Source organism: Periophthalmus magnuspinnatus, chromosome 23 (genome assembly GCF_009829125.3).
Source record: "Periophthalmus magnuspinnatus isolate fPerMag1 chromosome 23, fPerMag1.2.pri, whole genome shotgun sequence".
Classification (NCBI taxonomy): Eukaryota; Metazoa; Chordata; class Actinopteri; order Gobiiformes; family Gobiidae; genus Periophthalmus; species Periophthalmus magnuspinnatus.
Genome location: NC_047148.1, coordinates 2,547,425 through 2,569,837, shown reverse-complemented (window position 1 = coordinate 2,569,837; position 22,413 = coordinate 2,547,425). Strand labels below are relative to the sequence as shown.

General features: G+C 39.9%; 1 protein-coding gene across 1 annotated transcript in view; it reads left to right on the top strand.

Annotated features, from left to right (window-relative positions):
- Positions 1-22,413, top strand: part of LOC117391437 (lysine-specific demethylase RSBN1L-like) — a 74,326-nt gene that overhangs the window by 37,200 nt on the left and 14,713 nt on the right. Inside the window, exons 5-6 of the mRNA XM_033989250.2 lie at positions 19,048-19,185; positions 19,974-20,116. Of these exons, the coding sequence (XP_033845141.1) occupies positions 19,048-19,185; positions 19,974-20,116 (281 nt within the window). The remainder of the gene's footprint in view (positions 1-19,047; positions 19,186-19,973; positions 20,117-22,413) is intronic.

The following is a 22,413-nucleotide window of genomic DNA, read 5'->3' as shown; positions in this document are numbered from 1 at the left end:
GTCCTGGCTCAGTCCTGGCTCTGTCCTGGTTCCGTCCCGGTTCAGTCCTGCTTTAGACCTGGTTTAGTCCTGATTCAGTTCTTGTTCAGTCTTGCTTTAGTACTGGTACACTCTAGAAAAAAAACCCTGTCAACTGTCAATCAGAGGCAAGTAGAAGGCCCCTGTTATTTCCAGGGTAATATTTTTACAGCAAGTGAAATGGCCGTAAAGTTAATGTGTCATGCGAAAAACAATAAGAATGGATCTAGTAACACTTAAGCCACTTTGACCTAATTAATGTAATTGAGAATTGAACAAACTACAAACTAAACTACTAACAAACTATGAATTTATGTAGTATGAAGATCAATTCAGGAAGTGAATGAAGTCTGCAAATTCAACTACCGTATTTTCCGGACTATACATTGCTCCGGATTAGAGAGTTTTGTCCAGTTTTCAAGTTTCTTGAATGAAAATCCACAGCGTAAAAAATTCAAATGTGAGAGGTAAAATTCTGAAAAAAATGGGGTTCTGCCCACAATGGCCGACTTCCTGTAGGGTTTAGGGTGGGGTCATAATATAATTTTTTACTTGTCTTGACATATGCTATGCTAGTACCAAATTTAATTTGTCTACGTTGAAAAAGGTCTCTCATTGACGTAATGTATTTAGATTTTTGAGGTGGCACTATTGAGTCATTTTGATACATGACAATAACACATTTTTAAACAACCTTCAATTTTGGGTCAATAAAATTGATGGTGGAGAGCCCTGAGATGTGACTGTTGACAGCTTTTATAGGGTCCCCCAATGTGTGTGTGTGTGTTTATGCAAAGTCAAACAAAGTGATTGTTTTATGACCCTCACAGAGTGGGGGTCCCACATTACTTAGTGAGAGGGGCTACAAATAAGTGGCTTTACTCAAAAGACCAGAACATAGGTGTTATCTTCTTGTCCACAGTCCTTGTAATGTCCCACGCTGGTCTCCATAGCATCCTAGTGGTCCCCCATGCATTCCAGTTTGGAGTAGTGCTGCACTGCTAGAAAATACCTACAAAGTAATACTACTCCATTCACTCCATTCACTCCTTTTGATCCCAGATATATCCTGATGTTGCTGCCTCAGTTTGGAGTCTGTCAGATAAAATCCCTATGACAAGTTTGCTAAAGTATGAGGTCTAGATTTTCGCCATCTGCATATTTTGATTCATTTTCACGTAGAAGATAGGGTGTGGTCCGCATATAATTTTTTGCTTAGGGTTTCATAAAGAATGAGTATATCAAATTTAATTGGGTTATGACAAACTTTTTTTCACATCCCATTGACTTTTTTGAGGCGTGGCCATGTAAATGTGGATGCAGACAGGGCAGTCATTGGCATTTTTGTTCAGAATGATATAAAGGGTCTGTGTACTGAATTGCCAAAGGTGAAATGTTTGTGACAAAGACATTTTTTTGGTCCCATTCCAAAGCTCAAGGGGGCGTTGTGGAGAAATGTAATTTGTAATATAAATTATATATCACTACGCTCAGATTATCAGCATTATTAGCATGTTTGAATTCCACACGATTTAATATTTCAAAAAATGTTTTTTTTCTTTGCAGGATGGCCACACCCACATTTTGTGACTTGGCAACATTCAAGAGAGTTGCCTATAATTCCACATGGGTCTAGTTCATTTTGACCAATTTGCAAGTTTCTTGAATTTAAATCCATGGTGTAAAGAATTGTAATGTGACGGTTAAAATTTTGACAACAATGGCCAACTTCCTTTAGGGTTTAGGGTGGGGTCATAATATAATTTTTTACCTGTCTTAACATATTCTATGGTTTTACCAAATTGCATTTCAGGTCTCTCTTTGCCGTAATGTGTTTTGAATTTTGAGGTGGCACTATTGAGTCATTTTGAAATGTACATTTTTTTGAACATAAGAACAATACATTTTTAACCAACCTTAAATTTTGGGTCCAGTAAAATTGACTTTTTGTTAACGTTCAGTGGGTCAAAAATGGCCTCAAGCCGGCAAGAAAAATAATAAAGACTAATAATGGATTTTTTTTTTTACCCATATTTTTCTCCTAAACCATAAAAGCTACAGTCATGTAACTTTCTCACATTGTGCCCCATCACAAAGGAGGTCCCTGTGATTTTGTTTACATCTTCATGACAAATCAACTGTCACATATGAATTTTTGAAAATGGAATTTGAAGAGGGCGTTAGAGAGCCATTTTGGGAGATATTACCTTGATTTGCATATCATTACATTCAGCACGCAAATCTGCATAAACGCTGTATTAGCTTTTTCCCAAAAAAAATGTGTGAAAGAGAAATATTTTTTTTGAAATATTCAAAAAATTGCGATTTTGTTGAAAATTCCCCATGACCACACCCAAAGTCATAGTCAAAATGTAATTTATAATCTTTAATTGCACATGGATTTAGTGTGATTTGGCCAAATTTAAAGTGTTTGTGATGAAAACTGTGTGTCCTGAATGTGAGGGTGTGCGCTTTTGTCGTTCCCGGGTTTGATACAATATGGCCGACTTCCTGTACGTTTTACGGTGGGGCCATAATATGATTTTTGTCATGTCCTGACATGTTCTATTTTTTGATGCAAGTTTCAGATTTTTTACGTTGAATTTTTTCTGGGTGGGGCTCCCATTGGCCCAATGAAAATCAAAGTTTGAGGTGGCGCTACTGAGTCGTCTTTCATGATCTTTGGTGACAATTAGAGCTCGCCGCGTTCTAATATTTTATACCACTCACTGCCATGTCGGGGTGTGTTTACTACTTGAATTTTGCCATGTTCCGGGCTCCGGATGCAGTTTTAATGAGTCTCTTGCTGCGTTGTTGTCCCAGGCTCAGGCCTAATAATAATTACGGATTTTTTTTTTTACCCCTGTGAATTTTTTCGACAAATCAATTGTTTTCTATGGATTTTTGAATATTACATTTCAAGAGGGCGCGAGAGAGTCATTTTGGGGCATAAAGCCATGATTTGCATATCATTGTGTTCAGCTCTCAAATCTGCAGTAATGCTGTATTAGCTTTTTTAACAAAAATGTGTAAAAGACAAATATTTTTTTGAAACAAATCAAAAAATTGCAATTTGGTTGAAAATTCACCATGACCACACCTAAAGTCATATTCAAAATGTAATTGATAATCTTTTATTGCACATGGGTTTAGTGGGTTTTGGCCAAATTTTAAGTGTTTGTGATGGAGATGTCCTAAATGCGAGGGTGTGCGCTTTTGTGATTCCTGAGTTTGATCCAATATGGCCGACTTCCTGTACATTTTAGGGTGAGGCCATTGGGGGCTCCCATTGGCCCCATGAAAATCAAAGTTTGAGGGGACGCTATCGAGTCGTCTTTCATAATTTTTTCTTGTGGTCTTTAGTAACAATTAGAGCTCGTCAAGTTCAAATTTTTGATACTACTCACTGGCATGTCGGGGCGTGTTTACTACTTGATTTTTGCCATTTTCCAGGCTCAGCGGTTTAATGAGGCCCTCGCCGGTACGGTGTCCCAGACTCGGGGCTAATAATAATTTTTCCACCCATTATTTTTTTCCTAAACTATAACAGCTACAGTCATGTGACTTTGTCAAATTGAGCCCCATCACAAATAAGGCTCCTGTGAATTTTTTCACAAGCCCATGACAAATCGATTGTCTTCTGTGAATTTTTGAAAATGAAATTTGAAGAGGGTGTTAGAGAATCAGTTTGTTGGATAGCATCTTGATTTGCATGTCATTGCATTCAACCCGCAAATGTGTATAAAGGCTGTATTTGCTTTTTCTCAACAAAAAATGTGTGAAAGAGAATTTTTTTTTTAATATATATATATTCCAAAAATTGTGTTTTGGTTAAAAATTCACCTTGACCACATCCAAAGTCATATTAAAAATCTAATTGATAATCTTTAATTGCACATGGGTTTAGTGGTTTTAGTGTTTTTTTTTTTTTTTTTTAAATTGGCTACATTAGCACAACAATGCACCGTGATATATGGACAGGTTAAACAAGGTGCAAGATGGTTTATTGTCATCCTAATGTGCCGTAGCAAACAGACAAACAGACTCACCAAATCTCACCCTTATATCGGTAACAGCCTAGAGTGCGCTCACACTGTTGTCAGTGTGACAATAACGAAGATGTGAAATGATATATTTTTAATAATTTCACATACAAGTCTGAGTATAAGTTTCACCCACGGGAAAACTATGAATAAAAGCAACTTATAGTCTTGAAAATACGTTACATATGCAAGTTTTGTGGCCTCTCAGGAATAGAAGCTGGGTAGCTGTTCACAGACGAAGAATATATAAGAGAGTCATTCATTAAGATTTCAGAACAACTATTCGCAGACTTTAAAAATAAGAGTGAAATTGTGCAGAAAATCAGATTTGTGTGTGAGCAGCTATTCTCCACCAAGAACTATGTTACAAACAAATACCGCTCTAACCTCACAGATGACAGCTTAGACCAGGGGTGGTGAACACGCGGCTCTTATAATATTTTCTATATACTGCAGCTCTTTGCATTGTATCATGTTTCACTTTTTTTTTTTCTCTCTTAAAACACATTCAAATCCACCAGGGCTTATTAAAACAAACAATAAACAAAATATAAAAACTGATTTATCAGCTTTTTTTACGCTGCGTCTGACACATCACCGCTCGTCATCTGCGCGGATTACGTCTAATGCCGGGAAAATAAGTAAACATTTCATGCGCGTGCAGACTGTTACCGTCGTCGTCAAAATGGCAAAATGCAAAACTAAATGAAAATATGAGGATGAACACAGCTCATTTCTGGAAGAATGGGAAGATGCTTACTTTTTTATTGAACGGAATGGCAAATCACTCTGTTTGATACAATATCACATTTCAAGGCTTCAAATCTTCAGTGTCATTTTAGCGCTCTCCAGGCTCATATGGAGAAGGAATTCCCCAAAGGTTCTGAACTACGCAAGCACAAACTGAGCACCTTGAAACGCCAGGTAAAACGACAGTCTCAAATGTTTCAGCAATTGAACAAGCATGGAGAAACTATGACACTTGCATCCTATAAAGTGGCGTGGAAGATTGCCCGTGCTAAAAAAAAAACGTACAACGAAAGAGAGTTTTTAAAACAGTGTTTTGTGGATGTAATTGAAACCTTGGCTCCAGATAATAAAAAATCCCGCTGAGATTATCATCCCATCACTCCAACAAGGTAAGAAAATCTGTGATGTGGTTTGGAAATAACACCTGACTTATGCTTGTGTTAATATTTTAATAAGATAAGATAAGATAAGATAAGCCTTTATTAGTCCCACAGTGGGGAAATCCCAGTATTGCACCGCACAGTTAAAGAACAGAAGGATAATGGTACATGCAATAAAACAAGATAATATATAAATAGCTTAAAATAATTTAAAAAATAAACTAAAAATATTCCATCAGTTTACATTATACAGGCCCTACATGTGTTTCTGAAGTGTGTTCAGTAGTTGTGTGTGTCAGAGAGAGACAAAGATGAAGATAAAGAGCAAATGTGTGTGTGTGTGTGTGTGTGTGTGTGTTTGACAGAGTGAGAGAAAGAGAGAGAGGAAGAGATGCCTGTGTGTGTGTTTATGTGTGTATGTGGGGGGGTATCTGACCTCTGGGGTAGGTGCTGTGTTAACTCTGGCTAAGCTGCATTTGATGTGTGTGTTCAGGGTGGACACCTATCTTGAAATGAACAGAAGTACAATGCTTGCTGTTGTTTTGTAAGGAGAGGAGTGTTTTAAGGGAAATAATATGGTTGTAATTGTGTTTGTGTCTGTCTTGGCAGGTCAGTGCGTCGTGTGGCTCTTTGAGTGTTACGGTTGAAAATTTGGGCTCTTTGTACCTAACTTGTTCGCCACCCCTGGCTTAGACTATAGCCGTTTGTGTCATGAATGAACCAAATCTTTTTATTATCTTTTATTGTTTCATATTTTGACTTTATTCTAAATCACAGATAGAATGGTTACAATTAGCACAAAGGTTGCAGTTTGGGCTAATTGGTCACAATTGTGTAGTTTAAACCTCTTCGAACATGTTCTGAAACACATGTGTCTTCTTTCAGATCTGAATGGATGCCTTTTAAAATATGAACCATGTACTGTATCTTGATTTTAAAACATAATTTTAATACTGGCCCAAGCAAAGAAAAAAGTGTAGGAGTGACATTATTGTAGTCAAACCAGCTGCTGTAGCATCTGTCTCCATCTGTGAATGCTTCAGTTACACTTGTTTTGTTTTTCTAAACAAGTGATACTAATATGAAGAACCACATCAGAGCAGAGCAGGTACAAGAATCACACTCCCCAGTGGCTCATCTGATAAAAGAATTGTGAAAATATATGCAATAGAATGGACAGACCAAGTGCGGGAATGTGAATGGGTTTTAAGAACTGACATATGCCCAAGTAAAAAACAAAAGGAAAAAAAGAGAAAATATTTTTCTTAGCCCCTCCCTGAACCGCCACCTTTACGTGGTGGAGGGGTTCGAGTGCCCGAATGATCCTGGGAGCGATGTTGTTGGGGGCTTCATGCCCGTGGTAGTGTCACCCATGGTAAACAGGTCCAGGGAGACAGGTCAGACAAAGAGCGGTTCAGAAGCCCCTTATAAAAAGAGTAAAATCAAGGCTAGCTACGTCGCCCGGACCGGCGTTACCGGCCGTGCTTAGCCCGAAGGAGTGACGTGGGGCAGTCCTCATGTGGACCCACCACCCGCAAGAGGATCCGTAAGGGGCTGGTGCATAGAGATCGGGGCGGCGGTCGAAGGTGGGAACCTCGTCGACCAGATCTCCGGACATGGAGACTGGCTCTGGGGACATGGAATGTCACCTCGCTGGGAGGGAAGGAGCCTGAGCTTGTGCTTGAGGTTGAGCATTACCGACTAGATATAGTCGGCCTCGCCTCAACGCACAGCTTCTGCGGGGACACGGACTCCGAGTGGGCCATGTTCTCCACCTCTATTGTTGTTGCGGCCGCTCGTAGCTGTGGTCGTAAGCACTGTTCCCTCTAAGCTGCGCGCATGCGCAATTGCGCACTGCTGACACGGTCTCCACGCACAGAAAATCTGTGCTGCGCACAAAAAAATCGAACTGGAATTGAAAATAAAATAAACACACAACAATTCATTCTGCACTATTTTTCAATGTGAGTCAGTGAGTGTGACCGGGGACAAGCTGCTCCAGCCAATTATGTGATTCACATATGTATTTGCGCAGCTTATCAACGTCATTGACAGGCGTCCTCATGTGCCGCTACCAGAGTTTTAGCCGATGTGGCCGATGTGGAGTGAAGGCTCGCTAATGATGCTAAGTGCTGTTTAACCCCTTAACGTTCTGACGGCCCGCCCTCGGGCGCACTGTTACGCACTGTTTTGTAGCAGTTTTGCAGCAGTTTTGCATTTTAAACATGACGAAACGGACAAAACAAAGGAAGTATGCGACCGAGGACACTGTGGATGTTTGTACAAGTTAAACTAGAGGCATCTCGGACCCGGAGCGGTTCGTGGAACCAAGTGAAGATCTCATGGTGGACTCGGGAGTAGAGGACCTTATGTTTTGATGGACTGGATGCTGTTCCTGATCGGTAAGCGTGGTTTATTCTGCTATTGACTTAACCACTTAGCGTTCCGCGGGCGGGCCGTCGCCTTTACATTACAACTTTACAGCAATGTACGTGTATTTCTGCGTCACCCACACAAACATTCTACACATCAAATGAAAGCTACGACATTCATCTTTCTGAATATGTAAACCATTTACACCTCTAATCACCACAGTGCTGACAGGAAAGCCGTTTTTACAGAGAAGTCAGAAATGTGGATTTGGACTTCACTTACCTTTGAGCGCTCTGGTTCTGTCAAACATCAACATATTCACACAAAGTTGGTCTCATTCGTTCCGTAAAGGTCCAGAGAATATAATCCAGTCAAGAAATTATGTCCACAAAGGAAGTTAGAGCCTCCATGTCCAATCTGCTGCAGGAAAGTGAAATCTGTTCCGTCGCTTCTCTGCATTTCTTTTGTCAGTTTCAGGCATAATAAACTTCTAATAATCTTTTACCTGCAATTGCAAAGATTAAAACTGACCTCCACAGATGGACGACTCTGTCATTATCTTTGATGGATCGGGTAGCAGTTATAAAAATGAATGTTCTTCCTCGCTTGCTGTATATAATACAAATGCTACCTACATATATCTCTTCTAAAATCTTCAAACAAATACATAGTGCTATAAGAGCATTTTTGTGGAACAACAAGCGACCTAGAATGGAACTTCAAAAACTTCAGCTGCCCATCCAGAAAGGAGGCCTTGGGATTCCAAATTTCCAATTCTATCACTGGGCATCACAATTAAAATTTGTTTCAGAGTGGGTTAAAAATGGCCTGTTCTGTTTTCCTGATTTAGAAGGAATTGGCTTAGATACTGCACAGCTAGAATATCTCCCCTTTTTATGTTTGGAAAAAGTATATGCTAATATTAAAAACAATTATATTCTTAAAAATATATGCAAATCTCTTAGTGCTATCCGTAAACACTTTAGTATTGACAAATATTCGTTTTCAGCACCTATTGCTAATAATCCAGATTTTCAACTCACCTGTACTGATTCTGGCTTTAAAGAATGGAGGGAAGTAGGTATTACAAAAATATCAGATCTCTATGTAGATGATTCTATAAAGTCATTTCAACAATTAAAAAATGAATTTAATCTCCCACAAGCTCACTTCTTTCGATATTTGCAAATTAGAAGTTATCTCAATTCTATTACATATTACAAAAATGGTGTAAAAAACAGTATTTTGGATAATATTTTTATAAAAGCTGTTGTGCTTAAAGATAAAATTATAACAAATATATATGACCATATTAATATGAATACAGGTGTAGTTATTAATATTAAGAAAAGTTGGGAATATGACTTTGGTGTCAAATTGGATGATCAACAGTGGATCAAAGTACTAAATGATGCAAAACAAATCACTAAATCAAATAAATCTCATGAAGTACAGTATAAAATTATTAATAAAATGCATGTGACCCCTGTAACTCGGAGTAAATATGAAACTTGCACAACACTTTGTATTAAATGCAAAAAGGAAGCAGGAACCTACTTTCATTTAATGTGGTCATGTCCAATTATTCTTTCATTTTGGTCTTCAGTTCTTCAGGAAACTGAAAAATATCTTGGAGTAAAAGTACCTGAAGACCCTAAGGCTTGTATATTGGATATAAACAACTATACTCGAGAAACAAAAATGCTTAATGTTATAATGTACGCTGCACGCCTTTCTATACTCCAGGTATGGATCCAGGAACAATCTCCCTCCCTCACCCTCTGGCGTGAAAAACTTCTATCAATTTTGCCTTATGAAAGGCTTTACAATGTCCTTCAAGGAAAGCTAGACTCTTTTGTTAAGGACTGGTCGCCCCTGCGTGAGTTTTTAGGCCCAGAATGGCAGACAATAACACATATAGGTATGGACTAAAAAGTTAAATGGGTAATAGATTCCCTGTGTTTTATTGTGAAGTGAATCTGAAGTAGACCAGATTATTGATATTTTATGTTATAAAGGCTCCTTTTGGTATGATATTGTCCCCCTTGTGTGTGCTTATTTGGTGTTGGTGTGTTTTTTTTGTTTTTTTTTGTGTATTTTTATATTTGTGTTATCAGTAGATATGTACTCAGTTTGTTATTGTGAAATATCATGTAAATAAATAGTTAAAAAAAAAAAAAAAAAAACTTCTGACAGCGCCAACTTTGTTCCTCAGTGCAAAACAAACTTGTTAGCTTGTGATTGACACCAAAGTTGGCCAATAAGGTGGGGGCTGTGGGTTACTGGAGCCGCGGACAGTGAATGAGAGCTACAGATGACTGGAAGAGTACGCCCCACTCTCCCCCTTGTAGAATCAAGCTGTTACATTACACACGTTTAGTGATGTTTTCCTCTTAAAGCCCATGAACTGCGGAACACGCTGATGCGTGACATGCAGTGCTTTACTGCAAACAGACAGAGTTTGCTGCGTGCGTAACAAGCTGAGGCTGGATATAAAGATCCGCGCGTAAAATTTTAAACATGACGAAACGGACAAAACAAAGGAAGTGCGCGACCGAGGACACTGTGGATGTTTGTACAAGTTAAACTAGAGGCATCTCGGACCCGGAGCGGTTCGTGGAACCGAGTGAAGGTCTCATGGTGGAGTCAGGAGTAGAGGACCTTATGTTTTGATGGACTGGATGCTGTTCCTGATCGGTAAGCGTGGTTTATTCTGCTATTGATTTAATTGTGGGTCAAATGTGTATCATGTGTAATCATTAGCATTAGCTAATGCCAATCTGCGCCCCCCCCGACCACCACCAATCATCACGCACACACCACTTGGGTGAAGTGTCTTGCCTAAGGACACAATGACAGAAGTAAGGACACAATGACAGAAATTGGTCCGAGTGGGACTCGATCCTCCAACCTTCGGGTTGCGGGACAAAAGCTCTAACCACTGAGCCACTGTTGCAGAATGACTGTCTCACTGTACGATCATGTACAGTGTGTTCTCAGTTTCCAGTGTGTTTGTTTACATTTTGAAGCGTGTGTGTGTTTGTTCACTGTTTGCAGTGTGTGGTTTGTAAATATATATTTATTTTGACCCATATCACTTGTTTTGACTGTATTTTATATACAAATATACATTTTATATTGTGTTTTGACATGATATATAAATGTACAGTAATAGAGCAGCTGGGTGTGCAGATACAGATTCCTCTCAGTGTGTATTGGTCATTGAATACTGTCACTAGTTTATGAGTAGTAAAAATCTAATGATCGTGTCATATACTGAAAAAGAGTTAGCGGACTGTCTCCCAGACCACAGTAGGACAATCTCACTCACACAGCAAAAAAAGCTTCACACAATGGCCTATACTCATAATACAAGTCAGAGCTTTATAATAAAAATGCAAAGTGTGTTTTCAACATTGGAGTTTAAAGTTGGCTTGGTTTGGTTGGAAGCTCATGTTGTGCCATAGTTAAAATTAAATATTTATACTTCCAATAGCATTAACATACTACACAGGTCATGAGCAAGATTTTTGTCATTTTCATTGTGTAAGTGGGCTTCTGTTATAAGACTTAATTAAAAGTCTTATAACAGAAATGTAAATGTGGTAATTTGATTCTTTTAAAAAAAACATTTAACTTGGATGGATGCGATGCAGCATGACCACAGTGCGCACGTCTGATGTTGCTCACAGTGGTCCATGGGACCGCTCAGGGAGTTTGTGTGTTTGCTCAGACTCGTGAAAAATTTGAGGGAACATTGGTCGTAAGGTCTGCGGTGCTTGTCGTGGCAGCAATCCCTGAACTCGGTGGTGGACACTGGAAGTAAGGGACGCCGTCAAGCTGAAGAAGGAGTCCTATAGAGCCTTGTTGGCTCGTGGGGCAAAAACTCGGGGTTGGGAGGAGTTTGGGGAGGCCATGGAGGAGGACTATTGGATGGCCTCAAAGAGATTCTGGCAAACCGTCCGACGCCTCAGGAGGGGGAAGCAGTGCTTCACCAACACTGTTTACAGTGCGGGTGGAGCGCTGCTGACCTCGATTGGGGATGTTGTCGGGCGGTGGAAGGAATACTTTGAGGATCTCCTCAATCCACCCGTCACGTCTTCCAAGGAGGAAGCAGAAAATGGGGACCTGGAGGCAGACTCGTCCATCACCACATGGCTGAAGTCACCAAGGTGGTTGGCAAGCTCCTCGGTGGCAAGACTCCCCGGGGATAAGGTGAGGAACTCAGTCACACAGGAGGAGCTCGGAGTAGAGCCGCTCCTCCTACACATCGAGAGGAGCCATCGCGTGGCGGTCGGGGACAGTACCACTGGACTGGCAGACCAGGGTGGTGGTCCCTCTGTATAAGAAGGGGGACCGGAGGGTGTGTTCCAATTACAGGGGAATCACATTCCTCAGCCTTCCCGGTAAGGTCCATTCCAGGGTACTGGAGAGGAGAATCTGACCGATAGTAGACCCTCGGATTCAAGAGGAGCAGTGTGGTTTTCGGTCGTGGAATACTGGACCAGCTTTATACTCTCCCTCGGGTCCTTGAGGGTTCATGGGAGTTTGCCCAACCAGTCCACATGTGTTTTGTGGACCTGGAGAAGGCATTCGACCGTGTCCCTCGTGGTGTCCTTTGGGGGGTGCTCCAGGAGTATTGGATCCGGGGCTCTTTACTAAGGGCTGTCCGGTCCCTGAATGACCGGAGCAGGAGCTGTGTTCGCATTGCCGGCAGTAAGTCAGACCTGTTCCCGGTGCATGTTGGACTCCGCCAGGGCTGCCCTTTGTCACCAGTTCTGTTCATTATATTTATGGACAGAATTTCTAGGCGCAGCCAGGGGCTGGAGGGGGTCTGGTTCGGGAACCACAGGATCTCATCTCTGCTGTTTGCGGATGATGTGGTCCTGATGGCTTCTTCGATCCAGGACCTGCAGCAGGCACTGTCGCGGTTTGCAGCCGAGTGTGAAGTGGCTGGGATGAAAATCAGCTCCTCCAAATCCGAGGCCATGGTTCTCGACCGGAAAAAGGTGGTTTGCCCTCTCCGGGTGGGTGGTGAGTCTCTGCCTCAAGTGGAGGAGTTCAAGTATCTTGGGGTCTTGTTCACGAGTGAGGGAAGGACGGAGCGTGAGATTGACATGCGGATCGGTGCAGCGTCTGCGGTGATGCGGTCGCTGCATCTTTCCATTGTGGTGAAGAAGGAGCTGAGCCGGAAGGCGAAGCTCTCGATTTACCGGTCAATCTATGTTCCTACCCTCACCTATGGTCATGAGCTCTGGGTAATGACCGAAAGGACAAGATCGCGGATACAAGCGGCCGAAATGGGTTTTCTCTGAAGGGTGGCTGGACGCACACCTCCCTAGGGAGGTGTTCTGGGCATGTCCCACCGGGAGGAGGCCCCAGGGAAGACCCAGGACACGCTGGAGGGACTAGTGTCTCTCGGCTGGCCTGGGAACACCTTGGGGTCCCACCGGAGGAGCTGGAGGACGTGTCTGGGGTGAGGGAAGTCTGGGAGTCCCTGCTTAGACTGCTGCCCCTGCAACCCGGCCCCGGATAAGCAGAAGAAAATGGATGGATGGATTTTTCTTAGTATATTAAGACATAAAATATGTATTTATAATTATTATGTTGTTTAATTTATGTAATAATATTTATTTATTTAAACAAAGATAAGTGTAGAGGCTTGTACTTTTTGATATTAATATTTATTTAACTTTTGCTTCACTTAATAGGACTATACCAAGTTAAAGTCCCTTGAGTCATAGCCATCTGGTTCAGTTCAGTCCAGGTTTAGTTGTTGTTGTTTTTTGTTTTAGTCCTGCTTTAGCCTTTGCTCAGACCCAGTTAAGTCCCGAATAAGTCACAGATAATTTCGGGTTTAGTCTTGTTTTAGTCTCTGCTCAGTCTCTGCTCAGTCCTTGTTCAGTGCTGGTTTAATGCTGCTTTATTTCTGCTTTGGTGCTGGATAAATCCTGGTTTAATCCCGGTTTAGTCTTGGTTTAGTCCTGATTTTATCCTGGTTTAGTCCTGGATTAGTCCTGATTTAGTCCTGTTCTAATACCACTGTGAGTCCTGCAGTCTGTGTCTAATTCCAAGGTCAGAGCAGAGAGGGAAAATTAACGAGAGCAGTGAACAATGACGTTATCATTGAGAGGATCACTGCTCTTAAAGGGACAGTTTTAGAAGTGCATTCAGAGTCTTTAAGATCTATGTTGGGGCACACAGCATACTTTTAGCCAAAAAATACACAAAAATAAAAACATGTTTTTTCAATATAGATCTGTTTATTGCACTGAAAAACTGAGTAAAACATTGTTACTGTGAGCGGGCTTATTTGGTTTTGCTAGTTTTTAAATAATGCTACAAGATCAACCTGCAAATGTTTCATATAAGAAACAATCTGACAAAGGCGGTCAGCATTGTGATACAAAAAGTGTCAAATATGGCTAACCGTAACAGTAGCACACATTGGGCTGGTGTATTGAAAAGGAAAAGGCAGAGTCTCTTTTCAAATCAACTAGAGGTCTTAGTCAGCAAAAGGCTTTTCATCAGCTCTGATGGAGAGGGTCCTGTGTCTATGCCCAATCTCACACTTTAAAACACTATTCAGGTTTTTTAAGTTCCTACAATAGATAATAATAAAATAATACTTATTTTATTAAATAATACTTATACTTATAATACCTTACACTTTTAGTGTGCTTTAGAGGCTTAGCAAAGCCTTGGAAAGCTCTACACTGTAGTCATTATTCATTTACTCCATACTTGGTGGTGGTAAGATATTTATCTATTATAGCCATATCTGCCTTAGGTCTGACTGACAGAAGTGAGACTGCCTATTTGCACCATTGGCCCCACCGACCACTACCAAGCACTTACTCATTCACCACATTCATACTAGGCAAGATGGGTGAAGTGAAGAACACTATTACAGAGTGGGGAATATATCCTCTGACGTCTGGGTTGATGGACATGTGCTTTAACCACTGAGCCACTGTTTCCCCAATATGTAAGTTACAAGAGAAAAATAAATATATGTTTTTATTGACTCACTGAGATTTAACAAAAGTTCAATTTCTGTTCCATTGTTGTGATGCTTCGACCAACCAGCTTGAAATATTCTCTGGAAAGTTATTCCTTTTTTTCCATTCACTTTCAGCGAGAGCCATCCTAGATTGATGATGGGTAGAACTCAAATCAAGAGTGCTGCCCACATCATTCTGGCTTCTGCAGGTTAAAAGGTTCCTATAGTACAAAAGCCAGACCTGGCCAAAGTAACAACCACCACTATCAACAGAGCAGAGTAGATTCTCAATTTGCTAAAAAAAAAACATAAACATCTCTCACTCAGTCATCAAACTTTTTACTATTTTATTTGCAAAGTTATCAGGTGACACTAAAGATTCCAGTGTAATGTGAAACTCTGTGTTCAGATGTGGTTTCTATGGCCTCTTGTGACCTGCTCATGTGCAATCTTCAGTCTGCTTTTACAGACAGATTATATAACGCAGTCAGATTGAGTCAGCAGCACACAGCTTTGTTATGACGCACTGATGTAATGGACTGATTTATGAGAGAGGAGGGAGAGAGAGAAGGGAGGGAGCAAGAGGAGAGAGAGGGATGTTTTATTTATTTATTTATTTATTTTGTTTACAAAAGTGAGAAACTAATTTGTGAACTTTAACTTAACATACATCTGTGGCCTTTAATATGAATTTTCAAAGGAAATTCTAACTGTGAACAACTCCACAAGTGATAACATTTGAGAATACAGTGTTCCCTTGTTAATTGTTAATCGGGGTTACGTTCCAAAAATCACCCGCAATAAACGAAATCCGCGAAGTAGAAAGCTTAATTTTTTTTACAATTATTATATATATATATATCCTCTCCACACACTTTATACACTTTTCTCAGACAGGCATTAATATTTTCTCACATTTCTCTCTTGTTTAAACACTCTCAAAGTTCAAACTTTAATAGATTAAAAAAAAAAAAGCAAAATATTATAGAACTAAACCAAATACTATACTGTACTGTAAATAAAAATGACAACTTTTAGAAATACTGTTACAAATTTAATTTTAATGGTCATCCTACGAGGTTGGACACTTAAGAAATGATTAATATCACTTACCTGAGCATCAGGATCTCCTCCAGGGTGTCAGAACTGATCAGTCTTAACTACACCCCCCTTCTTAAATCAGTCACAGATAGCCTCCAACTTTGGATGAATCTTCCGTTATCCCACATTGGCCGAATTGCAACAGTTAAAATGTCAATTCTCCCTAAAATAAATGATCTCTTCTCCATGATCCCAACCCCTCCGACTTCAAACTGGTTCTAATCTTCCACTCTATAATATCAAAATTCTACTGGCAAAATAAATCTCCCAGAATAAAACTATCCACGCTACAAAAACTTAAATCACAAGGTGAACTTGCAGCACCAAACTTTTTTCACTACTCAATAGCAATGCAACTGCAATATATTTTCAAATGGACCCTCGCCAGACAACATCTGGTCTGATATTGAGCAGGGAATTTGTGATGGCATCCCAATAACTGACCTCACATTACAGGGCCATACAATCAAACGTCACCCATGCTTTAAATTTTTAACAATATCTTCAGCTCTGACAGCCTGGTGGAAATTTCATAAAATTACTAACTCCACCATAGCACCATCTGATTTCTCACCTATCTGGAACAATACAGACCTCCTACAAGACAAGAAACCCATATACCCATAGGGACTGCAGTTGGAAACTAGCTGTATAGCTAATACTGGCACATTTACAGAAATGTTGATTAATGTGCATTGTCCCTATTCAAATAAACTAATATATATATATATATATATATATATATATATATATATATATATATATATATATATATATATATATATATATATATATATATATATACATATATATATATATATACTTACGCTCATGGAACGAGAAAGGATTCACACATCTACAGCATATATTTCAAGACAACGAACAGTTTTTTTTTCCCACACTTGGTCCTGAGGTTCAGCATCAGGGAGAAACAATACCTCGAATACCAACTCAAATCCATGATCCAAAGAGTTTACAATACAAAAAATATTAATTTCACACTCCCCCCATATATCTCAAAAATAATAAATATTAAATCAACAAAAAAAACAGCCAATATCTACAGAATTATCTTACAATCAGACAAAACTATGGCAATACCACATGAAAAATGGGAAAAAGACTTGGGAATTGCCCCTGATGCAACTTCTGGACCCAAATCTGCAATAACACCTTTGATATGTCTGACAATGCAAACCTACACCTCATACAATACAAAATACTACATAGAACACATCTTACTAGACAGAAAATGGCAAAATTTAGCTCAAATACAGACAAATACACCATCTACACACAAAATCCCATCGACACCTACATCCATGCCTTATGGTTCTGCTCACCTGTCTTCCAATTTTGGCGACAGAATCACTCTCTACCCTCTTGGACTGCCGTATCCCTCACTCACCCTTAATCTGCCTACTAGGAGACACATCCCATGTTACCTCATGTTGCCATGGTGATGCCTGGAAAAACCCATGTTTTTGCATTTTGTGCACGAGCGCTTCCAATGTCTTTTGAATTGGTTTGATGACAAGTGAAACCCAAAGCCACAATGAAACAGGGGAAAGTGGCGCGTTAGCCACTCACAGGAAGTGCCGGGTCGGCCGAGTGCAAAGCACGGCCCGCGAGGGCCATTCGATGCCACTTGCGGCTTTAATTACTATTATTATTCTAACTGTTTTTATACTGATATTATTATTTTTATTTATTTATTTATTTTCTTTCTTACCATCTATATTCTCTATACCTTCCTTTCTCACTTTTGAATCAGTAGTACTAGCACTCTCCTCTCCCATCTTCACATTACCCTCTCCAAAATCTCAGAAAAGTCACACACACAGGTATACACCCACACACAGACTTGTCACATACAATTGTAAATAGCTGTTACGTTCACAAACCATGTTATGTCTTGGTATGTCTTGGTACATCTTGGTATGTCTTGTATGTCTTATCACCACTTGTCACTATTGTATATGTGTGGTCACTATGTATGTATGTATGTTTTGCATAGAAATAAATAAATAAATTAATTAATTAATAAATAATTGAGCACTGAACATTTGTTCAGTGCATTCTGTACTGTACAGGAGATACAGCACGTCCCTTAGCCAATCAGGATGCAGAACACAATGTGCGTTCATACACTGTAAAAGCAAGACCTGGAAAAGTGAACTGCGATATAGCAAGGGACCACTGTAGACTGAAATATGAACTTATAAACCTATAAGCTAATACAAGAATCCCCTGCATTTCAGAACATATTTGTAGAGGTCAAAACTACAGATACAACAAGATTTTCCTATAAAGACCAGATATATTTTTCTGTGGATACTGTAATACTTATGCTAATACTCTCTTCATGCTAATATCCCTGTGCTAATATGCTTGTGCTAGCTGCTGTTGTCTCTGAATCTTTCTTTTTTCTCTCTCTCTGTCTCTCTCTTTCTCTCGCTCTTTCTAAATCTCTATAGGTCTTCTCTCACCTTTCACATTTTAACAGGTTTAAGTTCCTCTCCTCGATTTGTTTCTCTTCCTTCCCCATCTCTCCTGTTTCTCCCTCTCTTGTCCATCCTCCTCTTTATTCCTTTCTTTTTTCTCTCCCTTCCTTCTCTCTCTATTATTTTATTATGTCTCCCTTACCTTGCTCCTCCTCCCTTCTTTGTATATTTTTTTCTCCCTCTCTCCCACCTCTCTCTCCAATCCCTCTCTTCTTACTCCAATTTCTCTTTCCATGCACCCACTTTCTCCCCGCCTCTTTCTCCTCTTGTCTTTTGGTCTTCTCCTGCCTCTCTCCCCTCTCCCCCCTCTCGCACTCCTCACCCCTCTTTCTGTAAACACATCCCTCACTTACTCTCTCTCTCTCTTTGTTGTTTCTCCTTCTCTCTCACCGTCTCCATCTCCCCCCCCTCTCTTTTTCTCCCTTCCTCCCTCTATTCTTTTCTCTCCCCTTTCCTCCCTTTCGCTTTCTTTTTCTCCCCCCCATATCTCTTGCCTCTCCTCTCCTGTTTCCTGTGATGATGTAAAAACAATGCCATGCCTATTTTTCTGATAAATTATGCATTATGTAAACACTGCCCCTGGAGTCATGACAGCAGTGATATCCACTCCCCTATTTAAAGACATGCATTATCTCACTGTATCCAGGCCAGTCATTCAAATGCACATAGTTATATATAAGATGGGCCCACTTTAAATAATCACAACATGGTGTTTGTAATCAGAAAGACGCTACCCCACTGCGCCATTTGCGACTAGAAAGGTCCATATTTATATATTATAGGGTTTAGTTCCACTTTTATAGAAGTTGAACCCATGAATATACTAAACCTAATCATTATTTGATACCATTTCTCCCTGTTTTCTTCTGTCACAGGTGAAGAGGTCGTACAGCCACGGCACGTACAGAGCCGGCCCCATGAGACAGATCAGTCTGGTGGGAGCTGTGGACGAGGAGGTTGGCAACTATTTCCCAGAATTCCTCGGGCTTCTCGAGAAATCACTCTTCCTAAAGGTAAACCTGATGAGGACTGAAATTCTTTGAATTTATCAGTCACTTTTTTTTTCAGATTTTATTTTATTGCGTCTTACTAAAAATAAATACAAATAGTTTCCAGTATATATTAAAGGTCCTATATTACACGAAATTGACTCATGTGAGCTTTTAGTCATGTTGTAATGTTGTTACCTCATCATAAACATACCTGGATGGAGTTTAAAAACACAGTGGAGCACTTCCTGTATTACCACACGACATCACAAGGTGGAACAGAGTGTTTTCCATTTGAGAGAAGAACTCAGCCTAATTATGCAGGGGTTGTGTGTTAAACATGTGTGAATGAAACAGTAACAACTCCAGGTAGGATTGTGATGAGGAAGCAACATTAGATCAGAAAATCGACTAGTATGGATCCTTTAATTAAAGTATACAGAGTAGTAATAATTGTCCTTTAACATAAAAATATATTCAACTGTCTTCCTCCAAAGTCCTCATTCTGTCTGCTCCAAACCACATGCTTTTACTGACAGAGGACTGGCTGTAGACTCCCCATTAAAATGACTCAAGCTGATCACTGACAATTAGATATTACTGAATCTCAATTGATCAAAAAGGGATATGCAAAACAACAATTAGCAAGAGTAAATATATACTGTATAATATTGTACAAAATGAATATTAATAGTGCAAAAGTATGTACATATTAACTTTATTGTGATAAAGATCAATAAGTGACTGCTGAAATAATGGTTACTTCACATTGGCAATAGTTCATACTTGTTGTCTGGTGGTCCCCATTGCAGAGGACTGTCCCGTGGGGCTCCTTCTCCAGCCTGAGTTCAATGGAACCCAGAGACTCAGATGATGGTCCCATTATGTGGGTTAGGCCTGGAGAGCAGATGATTCCGCTGGCCGACATCCCCAAGTCACCCTTCAAGAGGAAACGGTCAGCACCTTTATTTTGTATTTATTGCTGTGTTCCAGATGGCATCACAACGTTCTATAGGCCAATAATAATAAATGGTAACATTTTGATATAGCGCTTTTCCACCTTCAAGCCACTCAAAGCACTTCACATCAAGAAAGCACTTAGCCATTCACACACACATTCATACACTAGTGAACACAGACACTAGGGGCAAAATGGGTTAAGTGTCTTGCTCAAGGACACAATGACAGTATTAATTTGTGGGAGCTGGGATCGCACTGCCAGTGGATCTGACTGCTTTACCAATGATGTTTATCTTGAGAGCAGGATTTGAAGCATCTGCATTCGGAACAGTAGGCAAACACTCTACCTACTGATCTAGTGTCGCCTCTAATATTTAATACAGATGGGGGCAGCTAAAAATTGTTGTTACAATAATTGTTAAATTACAAATTTTAGTTGTATTAAAAGATATGAATGGGTCTAGCCACTAATAGAAATTATCAGGTTTAACATTTGTGCATTTACCTTTATTTATCTCATGGCAACATACAATATAATTAATAGTTTTATTTGAATAATTTTGTTTATGTGAACCACTGGGTATTTGCAGTATCACATATGAGTCATTTTGAAGTGATTTGAGCTGAGATCATAAATGCATTTTAACATTTCACACTACAGCAAGGTTTCATTGGAAAATCTTCTCTTGTTCTTTCTATTGGCCCTCCTCCCATATTTGCTCTGCTTACGTGTTGGCTGATGAGTCTATAGTTGTCTTTGAAATTGTTAATGCAGTTGGTGATTTTCATTTCTTCTTAAAAACAGTCTATCAACTGTGTCCCAAAAGTGAGGAAATCAGGAATGTCGGAGGGCCATTGTTGTTTGGATAGTCTGCATCTTTTTGTTATAGAGGCATGGTGGTACACACATGAGATTTTGGAGCCGAAAAGGCTAAAAAAGTCCCTTGAGATAATGTACTTTTACACCTGAGGACAGCCAAAACAACAAAGGCTTTCCTGGAAGATTATTATTGCTTTTGGAATGTTCCACAGTATCGTATTTAACTTATCTATCTCCTTGGAGACAAGCAGGTGACACCACCAGGCAAGGTCAGATCTGTGGAGAGGCAAGCCCCATCACTATTGTTTTTTTCAAGATATTTCTTCAATAAAAACCTCTGTACTTGAATGCATGTATTCAAGAAAGCTCAGTTTAATGCCATACTAAGGAAAATTCCAGGCAAAGCAGTAAGATGTCCATAAATAGAAGCAAGTTGCAGACCCTCTCCACCAGAAAAGTTCCATATTGCACCTTTAAACTCCAGTGTAAGTCCACCTTTCCTATCGTTGTTTGACTTTTCGTATAGTTCCTGGTTAGTCATTTGTTACTGTCAGACCACTGTGCCGTAATATAAGCAAGTCAAACCCCTGACGCCCATCAGTAAAATACACCTGTTTGGAACATTCCACAGGTGACCAGGTTAATTGAAGTCAGTGTCATGATTGGGTATAGAAGGAGCGTCATTCATTCACAAGCAAGGATGGGAAGAGGTTCACCACTGTGTGAATAACTGCATGAGCAAATACTCCAATAGTCTAAGAACAAAGTTTCTCAGCGTACAATTGCAAGGAATTTAGGGATTTCATCATTTCATCTACGGTCCATAATATCATCAAAAGATTCAGAGAATCTCGAGAAATCTCTGCACGTAAGGCTGAAAACCAACATTGAATAGCTGTGACCTCCAATCCCTCAGGCAGTACTGTATTAAAAACAGACATGAAAGTGTAAAGAATATTACCACATGGGCTCAGGAACACTTCAGGAAACTATTGTCAGTTAACACAGTTTGTCACTACATCTCAAAGTGCAAGTTAAAACTGTACCATGCAAAGCTAAAGCCATATATCAACAACACCCAGAAATGCTGCTGGCTTTTCAGGGCACAAGCTCACCTGAGATGGACTGACGTAAAGTGGAAAAGTGTGTTGTGGTCTGACGAGTCCACATTTCAAATTATTTTTGGAAATCATGGACGCGGTGTCCTGTGGGCCAAAGAGGAAAAAGACCATCTGGATTGTTATCGGTGCAAGTTCAAAAGCCAGCATCGGTGATGTGCCCATGTTAGTGCCCATGGCATGGGTAACTTGCACATCTGTGAAGGCACCGTTAATGCTGAAAGGTACATACAGGTTTGCAAGCAACATATGATGTCATCCAAGCAATATCTTTTTCAGGAACGTACCTGCTTATTTCAGCAAGACAATGCTAAGCCACATTGTGCACATGTTACAACAGTGTGACTTTGTGGT